At 42.7% G+C, this 16,423-nt stretch overlaps 1 protein-coding gene across 3 annotated transcripts in view; it reads right to left on the bottom strand.

Annotated features, from left to right (window-relative positions):
- Positions 1-16,423, bottom strand: part of efr3bb (EFR3 homolog Bb (S. cerevisiae)) — a 41,995-nt gene that overhangs the window by 3,560 nt on the left and 22,012 nt on the right. For all 3 annotated transcript variants that reach the window (XM_071917750.2, XM_071917752.2, XM_071917751.2), the window contains 16 exons: positions 13,537-13,671; positions 11,337-11,415; positions 10,637-10,772; positions 9,748-9,909; positions 9,209-9,320; positions 8,795-8,846; positions 7,751-7,923; positions 3,564-3,639; positions 2,866-3,027; positions 2,608-2,739; positions 2,449-2,516; positions 2,054-2,181; positions 1,103-1,194; positions 842-890; positions 308-414; positions 149-198 (listed from right to left, as the gene is read on the bottom strand). In XM_071917750.2, coding sequence (XP_071773851.1) covers positions 149-198; positions 308-414; positions 842-890; positions 1,103-1,194; positions 2,054-2,181; positions 2,449-2,516; positions 2,608-2,739; positions 2,866-3,027; positions 3,564-3,639; positions 7,751-7,923; positions 8,795-8,846; positions 9,209-9,320; positions 9,748-9,909; positions 10,637-10,772; positions 11,337-11,415; positions 13,537-13,671 — 1,713 coding nt within the window. The remainder of the gene's footprint in view (positions 1-148; positions 199-307; positions 415-841; positions 891-1,102; positions 1,195-2,053; positions 2,182-2,448; positions 2,517-2,607; positions 2,740-2,865; positions 3,028-3,563; positions 3,640-7,750; positions 7,924-8,794; positions 8,847-9,208; positions 9,321-9,747; positions 9,910-10,636; positions 10,773-11,336; positions 11,416-13,536; positions 13,672-16,423) is intronic.

Genomic DNA, 16,423 nt, shown 5'->3' with positions numbered 1-16,423 from the left:
GCATCGTCATTGTCAACACCATCATCATCATCATCAGTGTAATCATCAACGACTTCGAGTCAGCATCACTGTCATCAATGTCATTATCTCCTTTTACCGTAGCATCAAACTCTATTGCCTTCAAATATCTCACAGCACTGTCTCTTACCTGATTGTAATCTCGAAGATCTGATTCAGTTTGCTCTGCAGTAATGTGGCCTGGACAGGACAAAAAGAGTCATGTAAGACAATAGCAACAAGTTGAAACAAGGGAGAAATTTGTTTGAAAAAGAATGTAGATGAGAAGACAATGATGTTTTTGTTGTACCCTGGCACCACAGTGGGCAGCTATCTCCTCGAAGGGGGCCTTCTGGAACTTCTCCACCACTTGCCTCCTGCGCTCCCTCTCCTGCTCCTCCATACCCACACTGTCCACTGGAGGGAGACAGACGTTATTTAATACTTTCATTTCGATGATGCATTAAATGCTTAAAGCTACAATCCGCAATTTGTGTTCAAGTGCACCTTCTCACAGCTGTGCAAGGAATGACAACATTATATATCCCCGTTTTTTTTTGTGTATTTTTCCTGCATTCAAGCACCTGGCAGCTTATTTCCAGCGCAAATCAATTTCATTTCAGTTCGAGAATTTGGAAAAGAATGTTACCTGAACAGGTATGTTACATTATTTTCTTTGGTCTCTGCTACACTAGAGGCGTGGCTGTGGCACTTCGCCTCACCACTGCCTCCAATACAATGTTTACAAAACAAGCACAGAAGTGGAGTGATGCAATGGGTGCAACTTCATCAATCACGGATTGTAGCTTTAAAACCACAAATGCTGATAAGTGAGTTGACATACCGATGGCATTTTTCAGGGTTTCAAATGTAATCTCCTCTGCTGGTGTCCTCTGTAGAGCAACAGAACAATGAGTGCAACAAGTAGATTTATGAAGAAGTTTTGCAAATAGATGAGGTGAATGCAAGTGTGTATTATGTAACATGAGAGAAACAAAGCTTTACACACAAGTGCTAAATTGCCCAAAACAACTGTGCGATAGATATTACAGTTATAGGCCATGATGTTCAAACTCAATGTCATGTCAATGGTTTTAGCGCTCACCTCCTCCTTCTCCGGACTGTTCCGGGACTCCACCTCCACCTGGAGTGAGATGGTTTCTCCGATGCTCTTTCTCTTGGACAGACGGTCCTCATCTGAAAAGACAAAGTTTACAGTGTTCAGCGAATTCCATTTATGTACCCCAAAGGACAACTCATGTAAGATGTGCGGTGTATGTCAAACCACAGATGATTTTTGAACAGGTAACATTCAGGCTGTAGAAGAGGTAACACTTGAGCTTTTGCGGTTTCATTCCTCCAATTTAATGAGATGAAGACTCAAACAGGGCGCAGATTCATAAACAGTACAAATTATCTCTCTCTAAAGACTGAAACTAATTCTATCCAAGCAGATAAACACTGTTTTTCATCAAATTGTGTCATTATATGCCTTCATCAAGGCTGCAGGGTGGCCAAGTGGTTACAACAGCTCTGTAGCAAGCAAGTCACGCAGAGAAATATCTGGATTTTTATGATTACTATTAGTAATTTAACTGGTTGGATTTTTTATTGGTTAAGAATATAAAGCTAGACTAATATTAGTTTTGAAATTTTACTGAAATAATTAAATCTCAAAACACATTTGTTTTTAAAAAGCAAGTGCAAACATTTCCACGCTCACTTGCTGAAGTTTCCTGGAACAAGACACTGAAGCCCTACTAGCTCCAGGGGAGCCCCTCAGTTCTGCACTCTCAAATTACACATGGGACTCAATAAAACATCACATTATGTAATAATAGCACCATGATGAAGGCACAACATAGCTGAAACATGTTGGTGAGTCAAACAGTTCTTTACCTAGAGAAAAGAGCACATTTTTCACTGTTTCTTGAAAGAACTCCCCCACTTGACCACATTTGACCAGTGAACACACAACAGCAACTACTGGCCTTCTGGTTACACCTCCACTAACATTACATTACAATATATGGGGCTCATCATCAGGGCTCCTTACCAGTGTACTGCGGGACATAAGGTGTGGCCAGTCTGTCTGTGTTATACCCACTGCCTCCCAGGACCTCAGTGATCTTCGACTGCAGGAACAACACGTCCCCTTCTACCTTCTCCAGCGAGGAAGGCAGCCTGGGCAGGAAGGGTGTGAGGAGTAATAGGAGACAAAAGTAGGAAAGAGTCAGATAAAGGGGTCGGCCGTGAAGGACCGCTTACTCAGCAATGCATAGAGTACAGAGATCGGAGAGGTCAGCGGAGGAATTTCTTACGAACACATGAATTCCAATCTGCTTCATCAGAACAGCAAAGTTCAGACAGACAAAAGGATAAGACTTGAATGACAGGTGTATAATATCTAGGTTTAGGAAGAATGGAGGACTGAGTGTGGCTGGTACGTACTTTGGGCTCTCTATGAAGACGTCCTCAGGCAAAAGGTAGGGACTCTCTTTCTGTCTCACCTCAATTACCTGAGGGAGAGAGGAGAAAGGCAGTTTATTAAACAGAGTTTCATGATATTCACACACACACACACACACACACACACGCCCAGGCCCTGACCTCGTGTATGTGCTGGCAGAAGGCTGGGACAGTGGTGAGCTGGCAGATGAGGTTGAGGTAGGCGGCAGCGAGGGCATGGACAGCACAGCGGTTATAAACGGGCAGAGACTCGTCCGTTGAGAGTGCCAGGTCCTGCAGCGGAAACACAGGGAGATCAACCGGAGATCAACTAGTGCATGTGTGTCTATGACTCTGTCTTTATATTTGCATGTTCCCATGAGTGTGCGTATGCATGGCTGCATGCCCATGTATGGATACCTGCAGGGCAAGAGCCAGGCGGATGAGGTCCACCACCACCTCCTCGTTGGCCAGCTCCATGCTGAGGAGAGCCAACAGGGTGAAGAGGGTCTCGTAGTGCTGCCGACCGCTGCTCTGCTCCTTACAGCCCAGGTAGATGTGTCGGTACAGCTGCTGACCATGCTGGGGAGGGGAGGATGCACAGGGAGACAAGTGAGTCGAGAGACAGAGAGAGAGACAGAGAGAGAGTCCTATTTCTAATTTTATTTACACTAACTAGTCCAAGTTAGACAAATTTTCTTTAGTGAGAGATTTACATTACATTCTGTGCAAGAGGTTGGGAATTTTTTTTAAAACAGGAAAAGCAGAGAAATGATGACAGTGTAGACAACAGGGCTAGGCATCCAAAGACAATACAGCACCATTTTTTGGTATTGATATTGATATCCATTTCAAAGCATCAAATGGTCTTGAAGGGTATGAAAAAGCTTCAAAATGTTGGGATTATTTCATTCATTTCATTATTTTTCATTGCAAGCAGCATGTATCAATTTAAACAAAAAATAATTTACTCTATTGCATAGCAGAGCATGAGATTACTCAATAAAAAGGTATCAAAAAGTATTGGTTTAATACCAGCACTGAATTTAAAGTTTCAGAATCGGTATCCATGATACCCAGCCCGGACAGAGACGGGGATATGGAGGAAGAGGACATACCTTCTTCATGAATAGGTTGTCCTGTCTGGAGCACTTGTCAACTTTGAGCTTGAGCACAGAGATGTCGGAGATAATGCTGCACAGAAAGACACACACACACCAATTATAACTAAAGTGCAAGTTAGGTTTGGTAAAGCTGACTGGCCCAAGCTGATTACTGAACCGATTACTTGTTTCTACCGTGCCAAAACTCAACCCAACTGACACCCACAAGACCACAGAAACAAAGATGGAAAACCACCCAGGGTCCAAACAGACACAGACAGCCAGACAAACACACACACACTTAATTCCTTTGTTTGAATCCACTAAATTAAATTTGAATTTACATTTATAGTGCATTAAAGCTGCTCTAGACAACTTGATGGCCTCAAAAGGCAATGAGAAGAAACTGTTTGAAATTTGGGGAGTGCATATAATGTGACATCAGTAAGCTGCACACTCCTCAGACCTAAATTTCATCTTCTTTGCTGCTGGGGGTGAAGAGATGGTGAAGTTAATGCTTTACAGCAGGTTAAACATTGCTGGTGAGTCCAGAGCTAAAGCTCTTAAATAAGTTTGGTGATTTTAGACCTGTATATAATTTGTCTCTTACATACCTGTAGTACTTGGACCCACAGAGAATATTGGGTGTTAATTTTTTGGGTGTTTTCCCTGTTGGTTGAAACAGAGAGCTCTGTTGCTAGGCCTCTTGCTGCTAACTAGCAGTCCAAACGGGGTTGAGAATATCTCCAAAAAAGCCAGTCTGTGAAAACGATATGGCGACCAAGCAATGTATTGACAGTGCGAAAACTAAGTGAAAACAAATGTGTAGAAATTTATGTTAAAGCATAAAATTAAAATAATAGAGAAATCTGTTTTGCATAAGCATTCATCCCATTTGCTTTGTTTGGGCTAAATTGCCATACTAGCAAAAAATGTGCTATATATGTCATATAGATTGTATTTAGTGGTTCTGAACAATGTTTTCCATTTAAACTTTTTTAAAATTTGTCTTTCTTGTTAACAAAGCTGAGACCAGGTCCCTTAATGGGACTCGATGGGATTTTAGGGTATAGGATGGACTGTCCACCAGAATGCTGGTTAATTTATGGATGACAGTAGAGAATATAAATCATCCATTTCCAGTCACTATAACTGAAAATCCAGAAGGTACAGTTTCAGTGCAGTTTTCCAGTCCATTTTTACTATGGAAGTTAATGGAAAAATGTGATGGGAGGGTGATGATTTATATTGTCTCTGAAACGTCAAGAACTGGACTCTAATGTCATCCATAAATTAACCATATATCCCAAACTGTTGAAGTATTCTGGTGGACAGTCCATCCTACACCCTAAAATCCCATTGAGTCCCATTAAGGCACCTGGTCTCAGCTTTGTTAGCAAGAAAGACAATTTTTTTTAAAAAGTTTAAATGGAAAACATTGTTCAGAAACACTAAATACCCTATGGAGCCTACAAATGGCTTTTTTGGTGATATTTTGACTCAGGAAACAATATTCTCCACGGGTCCATGTAAGAGACAAATTATACATAATGTCCAAAATCGCCAAACTTGTCCTTTAAGTTTTGATTTGTCACCTCCTGTGGGCGTCTCAGTTAGGGAGGATGGGACGCTCTTCTCTACTGCAGCCCCTTGTATCTTACATACAAATCTTGTCTAGTGTAGCTTTAAATAAAATTCAGATATTGCAGAAGTTCAACATGACTCAATGGCAGCTGCACAAGTTGCAACATCATTTCCGCTGCGCCGCAAAAGTTTTTTGTCACAATAAGTCATCTGAAAGGATAGAGGACACAGGGTGAGTCTGACCCATTATAATAACTTCCCTTCATATGCTTCAATTGTCCCTGCTCTACTAAATAACAAATCTTTTACTTCTCTTCAGGTTTCCCAGACAGATGGGGGTCGGGACCTCCCAGGGGGGGGTCGCAGGATAATTTTGGAGGGTCGCAAGATGATTTATGGGATAGGAAGGAAACATATATCTGCTGTAGAAATTTATTATTGTGTAATTTATGCTCATGTTTTTTTCTAGTGAAATACTGTATAGTTTTCAGCCTGTAGGAGCTCCTCTGATAATCAAATGAAACGACCTGAAAACAGAAAATCATTCTTTTGTTGAACTGTTCACCACTCGGCATATGCAGCCTGTAAAGGGGGTTGCTTTGTTTTAAAGGATCACAGGCCAAAAAGTTTGAGAACCACTGTCTAAATATACAGACCTCCTAAACTGAATAGTGACTTCATTTAATCATTTTCTGAACACCTGGCTGTTATCATGCCTCTATATGATCATATTCTTATTCTTGGTGATTTTAATATCCATGTTTGTTGTTCCTCTCACCCACTTGCCTCAGAGTTTATGTTACTTACTTCAGTCTCTTAAAAGGTACTACACACACGGGACATAGACCTAGTACTGTCTTCAGGTTTTACACCAAAGGATGTGGTAACAACAGATGTTTCTGATCTGAATCAACTTCTACTCTGATCTTCTGCTGTAATTCTGCTAACAGGTTCTGTGAGACCCTAACCCTAACCCTAACCCTTCACTGCTGTAAATAACCAGACTGCTTCTAGGATACCTCCTGGCTCCACTGTTGTGTTAGTTGATGGCTTTAACAGAAACTGCCTCTCCATCTTTGATTCAACTGCTCCCACTGGAGAGAGAAATTTGAAAGTTCAACGCTGGGTCAATGACCATGCACAATCAATTAGGAGACACTGCAGGAAAGCAGAGCGTATCTGGAAAACAAACTAGGAATCTCTCTGGACATTCTTAAAAGCCTTATGACTAAATACCAAAGAGCAGTTTGAGCTACATTATGTTACTTTGTCATGGTAAAATAGAGATATTCAATCTAAATAATGTGTTGGGGCTCACCCAGAGAAAATGCACCCATCAGCGCTTTATGAGACCACTAGTTTGTCCCATTCCAGCCCCTGTGGTCGGGCATGATCAGTGGCGAATTGCACAGGAAGTGATGCATTTTACGCATTAGGTAAACAAGGAAGTGGAATTACACTGATCTGCGGACTATTTTGGACTGTAGTAGGTACGGTGTAGCATGGCAGAGGCAGATCTACACGACTGGCTTCTTTGCCTCTGTGTTCAGCTGTCCAGAAAAAAAAGAATCGGATATTTTGAAAGTCTTCAGGCAAAAAAGGAGAGCAATAAACAGCGCAATAAAACAATAATAATTATCGCCACTGCCTTTACTCAATGGAGAGAACTCAAGGAGCGACAAGGAAAAAGAACCAATGCAACAGCAGAGATAGCTCTTTACTGGATAGGTTAACTCTTATTTATTAGTTATTTATTCACAAATTTTGATTGTTTTAAGCATTAGTGAATATTGGGACTAGGAGGTTACCTCATTAGTGCAGTTTAAATATGGCTATGTCTGTAGCCTAGGCACTAACCATTGTAGTTACCATAAGGATAAATTGTTAGCCTAGTGTTAGCAGTTAACCTGTAGTTACCATGAGTAGAAGATTTTAGCAGCTAAGCAGTACAGTCACCACAAGAGCCAGTTGTTAGCCTAGCAGCAGAAGCCACCACATACTGTTGTTGATATCTGAATGAGTTCCACGTGTTTCCATGTGGAGAGGATGAGCTGCTACAGAGAGAGCTGCTAAAGCTGCAGAAAACATAAACTCCATGCGGTGGCACTGGCTTCTTTATTAATGTTAACCTAGGATAGCCAACGCTAGTTAGTATTTGGGCCCTGCACCTTTTCTCATCTCTGTGTAAGGGTAAGTCCTTATTATTATTATCCTATATATCCTATATACATATAGAGAGAGAAAATTGTCTCTCTCTTATCTGCAGTTAGTACAGAATGCAGCAGCAAGGCTCTTAAGTATATCTAGCAGATGTCACTATATTACCCATATTTTAGCTTCTCTACACTGGTTGCCAGTAGATTTTAGAATTGATTTTAAGATTTTACTGATCACCTTTGTTCTAGCACCTGGCTACACCTCTGACATTTTAATCCTCTATGGGATAAATCACAGCCTGAGATCCTCAGACAGGGCACTGAGATCTAGGCTGAAAATGAATCGGTGATCAGGCATACTCAGTAAGGGTTTGGAAACCTATTAATGCAGAGAATGAACATAATTCTTAAAGCTGTTTGGCACACACACACACATTCATTCACACACGCTCACACACAGACCTTATGGTGGAGAACTTGGGCCTGTTGTCGTGTCGGTCGATGAGGCTGAGGAGGATGGTGAGCACCAGCAGGCGAACCTCTGGATCCTCCGTCAGCGAGAAGGAGAGCAGCGGCTCCAGGAAGGAGCTGGGCAGCGCTGTCAGCATGTTGGTGGTCTGGAAGCCCGCTGTCACCTGACAGACAGATGGACATAAGCAGTATTGGGTGTACAACGTTTCAGGGATGATGAAAATGCAAGTACACGACAGCTGGGTTGCACTTAACGTCTGAGAAACAGCTGTAAAAAACAAATAAATAAATACAGAGGGTTGGGACAGGGCTGTGAATTGTGACCAAAAAGTCCTACTTTTTAATAGATATGCATTTCGAGTAATATACATCAAACTGTGGGAGTTGTAAGAAAAATCACAGCTAAGGTGTGAAGATTTATAGCTAAGGTTTAACATAAAACATTTACTTCCTTTTTTAATTAGAAACTGCTCAATAAAGACCAGACATGATTTGTAGAAAATGATTTTCTCTGTAGTGCTGTACACTGTGATGAAGTTTGATAGGGTACAGCTATGGGTGAAGTGTCTCACCCTGACTGATTGGACTGAATTTGTAGCAGAATGAAAGTAGCAGCACTATTTTATTGATTCCACAGTGGGGATCCTTTACCACTGAAACACCACAGTAACGTACAGTAATGCACAAAGCACTCACCTAGAAAGAACACACTGAAGCAAAACAGAAAATAATCAGTACCTATGCTATGAAATCCCCACAAGCTGTATAGACTTATCTGTCTGTCTCTCTCTCTCTCTCTTTTTGTCTCTCTCTCTCTCACCTCTGATCTGTCTATCTTGTCCCTGCCATCTGCACTGGTTTATAGTTTATCTGGAAAAAGGACAGACTCCAGCACACTATTCTCTCTATTTCACATTTGTGTGAAAATAAAACACTGGTTGAAATCAACACCATCTGAAAAGTTTGTGGTTCCTGCTTCAAAACCCCAAAAAGTTTTGAAACCTTCTAAATAATAACATGAGAATCGAGACTTACCTGGACCAAGGACTTCAGCAGCATGACCTGAATCATCCTGGTACCCTCGGGCCTGGGGATAAAAGACTCAAATTTAAATCCTTTTATTCACCAACCATTTAGGCCTAAAATAGTTTGTTCACAGTGCACTGTTGAGTTGAGGGATGGAACGAGGTAAAGCAGAGAGTTACATAAACACTAACAGTGAAGTGGCATTCAGTTCTGAGAATTGGCATAATAAGATGACGTCAATTGGTTTGTTAGTGTGTGTGTGTGTTGGGCAGATATAAAGAAAACAAAATGGAATATGTGTGTGTGCGCGTGTGTGTGTGTGTGTGTGTGTGTGTGTGTGTGTGTCAGGAAGACATATAGAAAAGGGACTGTGTGTTTGTGTGCGAGCCCATGTGTGCATGTGAACGTGTGTGAGCGTCTCACCCAGAGGCTGTGGAGGCCAGAGCAGGGTGAACCCCGGGGACAGGGATCTTGCCCATGATGAAGAGCATGACCTCTGACCTCTGGTAGGTTGGCAGAGTATTGGCAAACGAACCTGAGAGAGAGAGAGAGAGAGAGAGAGAGATGAGTGACAGAGGGAAAAGAGGAGAATGTAAAAAAGACAAAGAAGGAGAAGAGAAGAATGGGAATGAAGGTGTGCAAGGGGAGAGAAACAAAAAACACACACACACAGTCATGCATATCCAAAACAGGAAAACTCTTGTAGTAATTATTGCAGTTAAAGCAGGCAAGGTAGATACACACACACACACACACACACATTAACTAACTGATAGTCATGCTGACAGCCTCCTGCAGACACACACACAAACGAACTAACTGATAGTCCTGATGACAGCCTCCTGCAGAGACACACACAAACAAACACCACCAACTAACCAATGGTCCTGATGACAGCCTCCTGCAGAGAGAGAGACACACACACACACACACACACACACACATAAACACCACCAACTAACCAATGGTCCTGATGACAGCCTCCTGCAGCTGCCTCTCCTCGTGAGTTTTGATGATCTTGGTGCCGATGTTGCTGCCGGCGTCATAGGAGCCGGTCAGCTCATAGTCCACACTCAGACGGAGCTGCCGCAGCAGGGTGTTGAACACCTCCAGCACTGTGGGGCCTGGACACACACACACACACACACACACACACACACACACACACACACACACACACACAGGGTAAATAAATTAAAGGCACAGTTAACCCCAAAATGAAAAATCTGTCATGTCTGATCCGGTTTACAACTCAACACCCAATTGAGAGTTCTTGGTTGGCTAGTTGTAAACAGAATCATCCCATTTCCTTGTTTCAGCTGCCATACTACACAAGAAGAAGTTACCGTTTCCTCTACCCAGAATAATGCTACATGACGAGGTAAATAAAGGCCTTTTGGACTCTCAGTGCAACTGTGAGTTCAAAACACTTGTACTGTTTAGAGAAATTTGATGGTCATTTTATGCCCTTTTTGTAACTCTACCCAAACAGACCACATTCACTTCAATTGGGGAAGAGCTGAGATGGAACACACACTCGCTGTGTGTTTGATGGTCGTATGAGCTTCAGTGGAGTTTCAATTGACAAAGGGGTGAGTAGATAATAACAGAATTTTCATTTTGTGGTGAAGTGCTCCTTTAACAAGTTGGAAGGAACAGACAGCATTCTCCTGCAGTCACAGTGTTTCACATACGCAGGCAGGAATGCAAATTGAGTATGTCTGCATGTGTGTCTGTAGCTCTGTGTGAGTTTGTGTGGTGTGTGTGTGTGTGTGTGTGTGTGTGTGTGTGTGTGTGTGTGTGTGTGTGTGTGTGTACGTGTGTGTGCATGTTGTGTGCGTGTCTTCTCACCTACAGAACCGCTGGCTGCGATGGCTGCTGCCTCCAGCAGGACTTCCACTATGCCAGCTCGCACTGTGGCTGAGTTCTTGCTGTTGGCGTCCAGATGACCGAGGAGCTGCTGAATCACCAAGTGAGAGTGCTGGGACTAGGAGGAGAGAAGCAAGGAGAGAAAGAAAAAATAATGAATGAACGAGAAAACAAATGAATTCAAGACAGACAGAATGAAATCCCATGACAGAGGCAGAGTGAGAAAGAGAGGGAGAGAAGTGGAGGGCGAGGGTGGTTGGTAAATTAAATCATTCAACCAGGTAGCAAGCTAAAAGCTGGAGGCTGGAAATAAAGCACTTTAGTGTGACTTGCATTTTTCAGTCAGCTCGGAGTTAAGCTAAGGCTGTGAGTAGAAGGGTCGATGAGCAGGCCCGAATGCAATCTGCAAACATTTCATGAGCTTTTTTTGGCTGAAAATCTGTGAGAACTCCATGAATTTTGCAGAGTGTTTCTATCGTCCGCTTCTAAGGCGTGTAACGACCACTTACACTGATGAAAACATGGTTCTGTGTATATGAAAACAAATGTTTCGGGATTTCACAGATTCCATTTGGACCTGGATGTGAAGTTAAAGAGGTGAAAGGGAAAAAAAGGGGGACGAAGAGAGAGAGAGAGAGAGAGAGAGAGAGAGAGAGAGAGATGGAAGCAGTGTGTTCCTTACCTGGATGGAGTACATGACGATCTTGAAGCAACGCACTGCAAAGGTCTTCCCCTCCCATAGAGAGTGGTTATCTAAGTGCCTGCAGGGAGAAAGAGAGGAGAGGGGGATGGAGGGTACAACAGATGTAATTATACAGCGTCAGTGGTGACAGAGAGCAGTGAGAGATAGACAGCAAATACATAGGGGCCCAAAGAGCCACAGAGATCAGGGCTCTGCAAGTAGGTACGTTTTTACATTTAAGAACATTTACTACACAAAAAACAAATGTAGATGTATGATTTGTGAAAAAAACTGCACATATACATACTCTCCATCTCAGCTTGCACATGTGCTTTTTTCTATGTAGTCTGAGCACATTTCTTAGTAGCTTATGTTACAAAAATGTAGGGTTGACCAGTCAATCGTGTATAATGACGTATGATTAATGACATAAGATTCCACAATTACTAATCGTACAATTCAGTGACATAGAAACATTTAATTTTGTCTTCCTTGGAGTTGAAAATACTCAGGTTGTTGGGATAAGATACAAAAAGTACAACAAAATCAACGCTTATGATCGCAATCGCAATATCTAGCAAACAATCAGGTTTATCAATACTGAACTGGTAGCAGTGTGGAGCCCTGCACTGTTGTAGTGTGTGGAGACACAGAGAGAGGCAGGGTTAGAGAGAGATAAATGACTGGTGCATGAAATGGAGAGAAAGAGAGAGACGGTGATGGATGGACAGGGCGAGGTGCTGAAAGAGAGGGTTTCACATGGCACACAACAACAGAGACAAATTGAGGGGAAAAGTGAGACAAAAGTGAAAATGGATAGATCAAGAGTGTTTTAAAGAGAGATCAATTCAATATATAACTGCACAAGAAGAAGGTAACTAGAGATGCATACACAGGGAGTCAGGGCTAAGAAAAAAAAACAGAAAAAAAGCACTAGTGGGTAAAAAATCACCCAATCGTAGATTCTGAATTTAACCATGCATTTTTTGAGTAAACCTAAATCTATTTTGCATTTTTGTTGGCTTGTCATGCTGTTATCCACATAACTTTTTCACATTTGGCTGTGTCTCTTGTCAATAGATTGCATAATGTTATGAATTAATACATTTGTAATGCTAACAGGCTAGCTAGTTTAGATGTATATTGCTGCAAGTATCCAAACAGAATGTGTAATATCTACAGTATTGGCCAACACATTTAATCTACAGTATCTCAACAAAGGTACAGCAGACCTCTGAAACCATTTGCTTTAACGGTCGATGAAAAAAGTGACACTACGGACAGCCAGTGCAGAGATCATTTACAAGTAAAATACTGTAGAGAGCTATTCCCACTGCACCACCACCTTCATGGAAATATAGAGGAATAATTATATACATTGGCTGAGCTGCTGGGGCATGAAGCCAAGAGGGACAAAGGATGGATGGATATACAACAGAGAGAAATAAAAATTAACAGACAGCTCAATAAGGGAAGGGAGCGGCAGAATGTTACAGCTCAGAGAGATACAGACGGATGAACACACTGTGAAAGGGAGAGGCAGAAGACCGATAACTGAATGAATTGCGGAAGGAAAAGCAGAGTTGAACACATTCAAATGAGAGAGAGAAGGAGAAAGCGAGAGATGGATGGAGGGACAGACGGCTGAACAGAAGTAGTTAATCTCACAGAAGTAGTTAATCTCACAGAGTACCAGGGCTCACAGAGAAATCCAAACTTAAATAAATAGTGAAAAAGAGAGGAGTGGACGACAACAAAGATGGCTAGATCAGAGAAGAAGAGAAGATCATGAACAGGAAAAAGCAGGGAAAATGCAGGGAATCTGCAATGTCCTGGAGTTGAATAGGAGTTGTGTGTCCTGAAAAACTACAACTACAAAAACATTACATCCCTGCAAGGCAATGATGCACTCACACCAAATCACTAACAAACATGTCACCTTGTTTTGACCTACAATTGTGGCTCCACCCTTGGGCCAATCAGCGCAATGTTGAAAATCACGCAACGCGACACTGAGATGCATCAGTCCCTGAAGTTTGAGATATCATGCATGACGGACGCACGGACAGACGAACAAACGAATGGACGGAGGAAAAAAAAAAAAAAAAAAGGACAGAAGAGACTAGCAGATGCATAAAAAGAGCAAATCACAGAGAGAAGATAGGCGTCATGCATAGAAGAGTTTGCGGGGCGGTCTCACATTAGCACGGGCGTGACGGCGTTCTTGATGTTGCCGTAGGCGGCGCGTCCCAGCAGCTCCCTGAAGCAGCGCTCCGTCAGCTCCACCGGGCTTTCCTTCTCCTTCTCCGACGCCTGCAGAGGAGAAGGGGAGCGGCTGGTGGGGAAGGATGCAGGTGAGGGAGCAGATGAGGAGGAGGAGGAAGAGGAAGAAAGGAGAGGAGAAGAACAGGGAGGAGGCGAGGAGACGAGAGGGAGGGAGTGGAAGGAGAGATGGGCGATGGGAGGGGGGAAGAGAGAGAGGGGATGAGGGAGAAAGAGAGAGAGAGAAAGAGAAAGAGAAAGAGAGAGAGCACAGGCAGGGGTTTGGAATCAATTTGCGTCAATAACAGCAACATTTCTACACAGGCTCTTTTTGTTACACAAAAACACCCATTGGACTGCTGTGTCACTGCAGCTTTCTGCCTGAGGTGGCTGCTCCCTCTCTGCTGTTTGTTTGCAGTGAGAGTTAAGTGACTGTGGTGGCTGCTGTGTGTGTGAGTGTGTGTTTGTGTACTGCACATCTGTTAGCACTATGCGGAAACATGCCCATGTCTAAGTGTGTATATGTGTGCGTGTGTTCATGTGCTGTCTGCACACACTGGGTCCAGCCTTTCTTTGTTCTCATGCATAGTTAAAGCCTCTGTCATAACTCCATCTTGGCCATGCCTGCCCTCGGGTATCCTCCAATGGCATTATTTATTAACAACCTTACTCTGTCTTCTCGCTTGCCGCTGCTGATGAGGTCATGTGACTTCCTGTCTCTGGGTGGCTGCTTTACTTCAACTCAAAGCCAAACAAGCTACCTGAGATTTAAGGGGCAATGGAAAAATAGCAAACCCAGCTAAATGAAGGATCTACTATACTGGTTTAACTCAATACACAAACATAAACAAAAGTATTCTCACATGATGTTATTCTCACAATGCAGCAGAGAGATGATGTTGGAAAACTCAGGCCAGTCTAGTTCTATGCGAGTTTGATAAGATCAAAGTTAAACTTTCAATCAAGGCTTTTACCAGTGTTTTATACCAGATTATATCAACAGAGCTTTGGCCAATGATTTGGAGTCTCACATGGAGTGTTTAGCATGGGGAGGAAGCAGGATTACCAACAGTTAGGGCTTACTTGGGATCAGCTACAACTAGCTGACCTCGTATCAGCATTTCTGGAGTATTTTAGGGGTGCTGTACAAATTCTGTTTTCTGAAGCAAAAGTATTTAACACATGCTGTCAACTATTGTGATTGTCACAATGGCAGAGAAGTCATACAGATGAAATATTAAGTCTTTGGAGCGTGTGAATACATGTTGGAGGCACAGTCTATTAGATTAGTCCATTTCAGTTAAAAGTTCCTGCTGAGGCAATGTCTGGAGCTAAAGTTGCCAGGGCAACAGAAAGTCTTTGCAAGCCATTACAGATGGAAATAATAATGATAATCAATGCTGGTACTTTTCCTTTAACTGCAACACACAGAACAGTGTTCAGTTTTCCAGTTAGGAAAGAGATTAGGGCTTTAGTCAAACTTTGTAGAAAAATGTGTCAGAACTATCTAATTTAGAGACTTTCCTAAAACTGCGCCTGAAGTTAATCTTTAAATGAACTTGTACATGTGCATGAGGATTAATGTTGAGAGAAAGGCACCATCTGCTAGTTTAATTAGACTCTGTAGTAACTGCTGTGGTCTTTGTGGCCTGAGATAATTGGCTGTGCTCAATGTGAGCAGGTATGGAGGATGCACAGCAGGGGCAGGCCTCATAACGCAGATAGAGGGGAGAGAAGCTGGGATGGCAGTGTGTGTCTCTGTCTGTCTTCGTCTCCGTCTCTCTCTCCATCTGTCTCCCTCTCAATAAGTTCCACTTCCCTGATTCTATCTTGATGGCCCCCCTTCCCGGCGTGCCAATGTTCCTCTCCTTGTTCCCTCCCCCTTTTTTCCCCCTCACCTCCACATCTCGGCACTGACGTCAAAGTAAATCGCAGTATGTGGAGTCTTGCCCAGAGTGGGTGGCTCCAGACTCCGCATTACCCTCTCTCGCTCCATCTCTCTCTCTCTCTCTCTCTCTCTTTCTCCACTGCATTCTTTCCTCACTCTTGCATCCTCTATTTTTCTGTAACTCCCAACCCCTATTATTCTCCTTTTCTCCACTTCTTGCTCTCTTTCCATCTGTTCATGCTCTGCCCCTTTCTCTTGTGTTTTTTCTCTCCATCTCCCACTAACTTTGTCCTTGGATGCTGCGGGTGGGCGGACAGATGCCCATGAGGCGAGCAGGGCTGTCAGTGGATTCACTCAGTGATGACAATGATGATGAATGGCGTGGGTGACGGTTGGCTAGATTGCCAGGACAAACAAGGCCTAACCTAAAAAACGCAGTACCAGTAAGCTACAGTGCAGGGGCTCTGGCCCCTTGCACCGCAACTCCATGACCAAGGCAAGGAGGTTTTAACATGGAGCCTCTATGGGTCATCACACTTCCTAAAGTTATGTTAAATGGCACTGACTGGTCTGTTATGTGAGGGTCACAGACATGCTAACAACTGGGCCTGTTATATTTAGCTACTGATCTGCCTTCAGTGGAAATCATCTGCTTTCCACCATTGGCACATATTGTGGCACAAATAATCTTTATGTTTGTTTTAACCTGCTTGAGTAGTGTTTACCACACAGTTACATAAATAGCTACATTGTAGACTATAGTATACTTTCTGTGATTGACAGCTTACCTGACACTATGGCTATGGTTACACTTGTCATTTCAATATGACTTTTATCGTCCAATGACTTGCATGATGCATCAAGTGACAGGTCTGGGTGCAAAAAAAATAGATTTTTTTCTCACATTGCTAAAATATCAAAACCAAACAGGGTTTGA

The sequence above is a fragment of the Centroberyx gerrardi genome, chromosome 18 (assembly GCF_048128805.1).
Source record: "Centroberyx gerrardi isolate f3 chromosome 18, fCenGer3.hap1.cur.20231027, whole genome shotgun sequence".
Taxonomy (NCBI): domain Eukaryota; kingdom Metazoa; phylum Chordata; class Actinopteri; order Beryciformes; family Berycidae; genus Centroberyx; species Centroberyx gerrardi.
The sequence above is the reverse complement of the archived record's forward strand: the minus strand, read 5'-3'. Positions and strand labels throughout refer to the sequence as shown.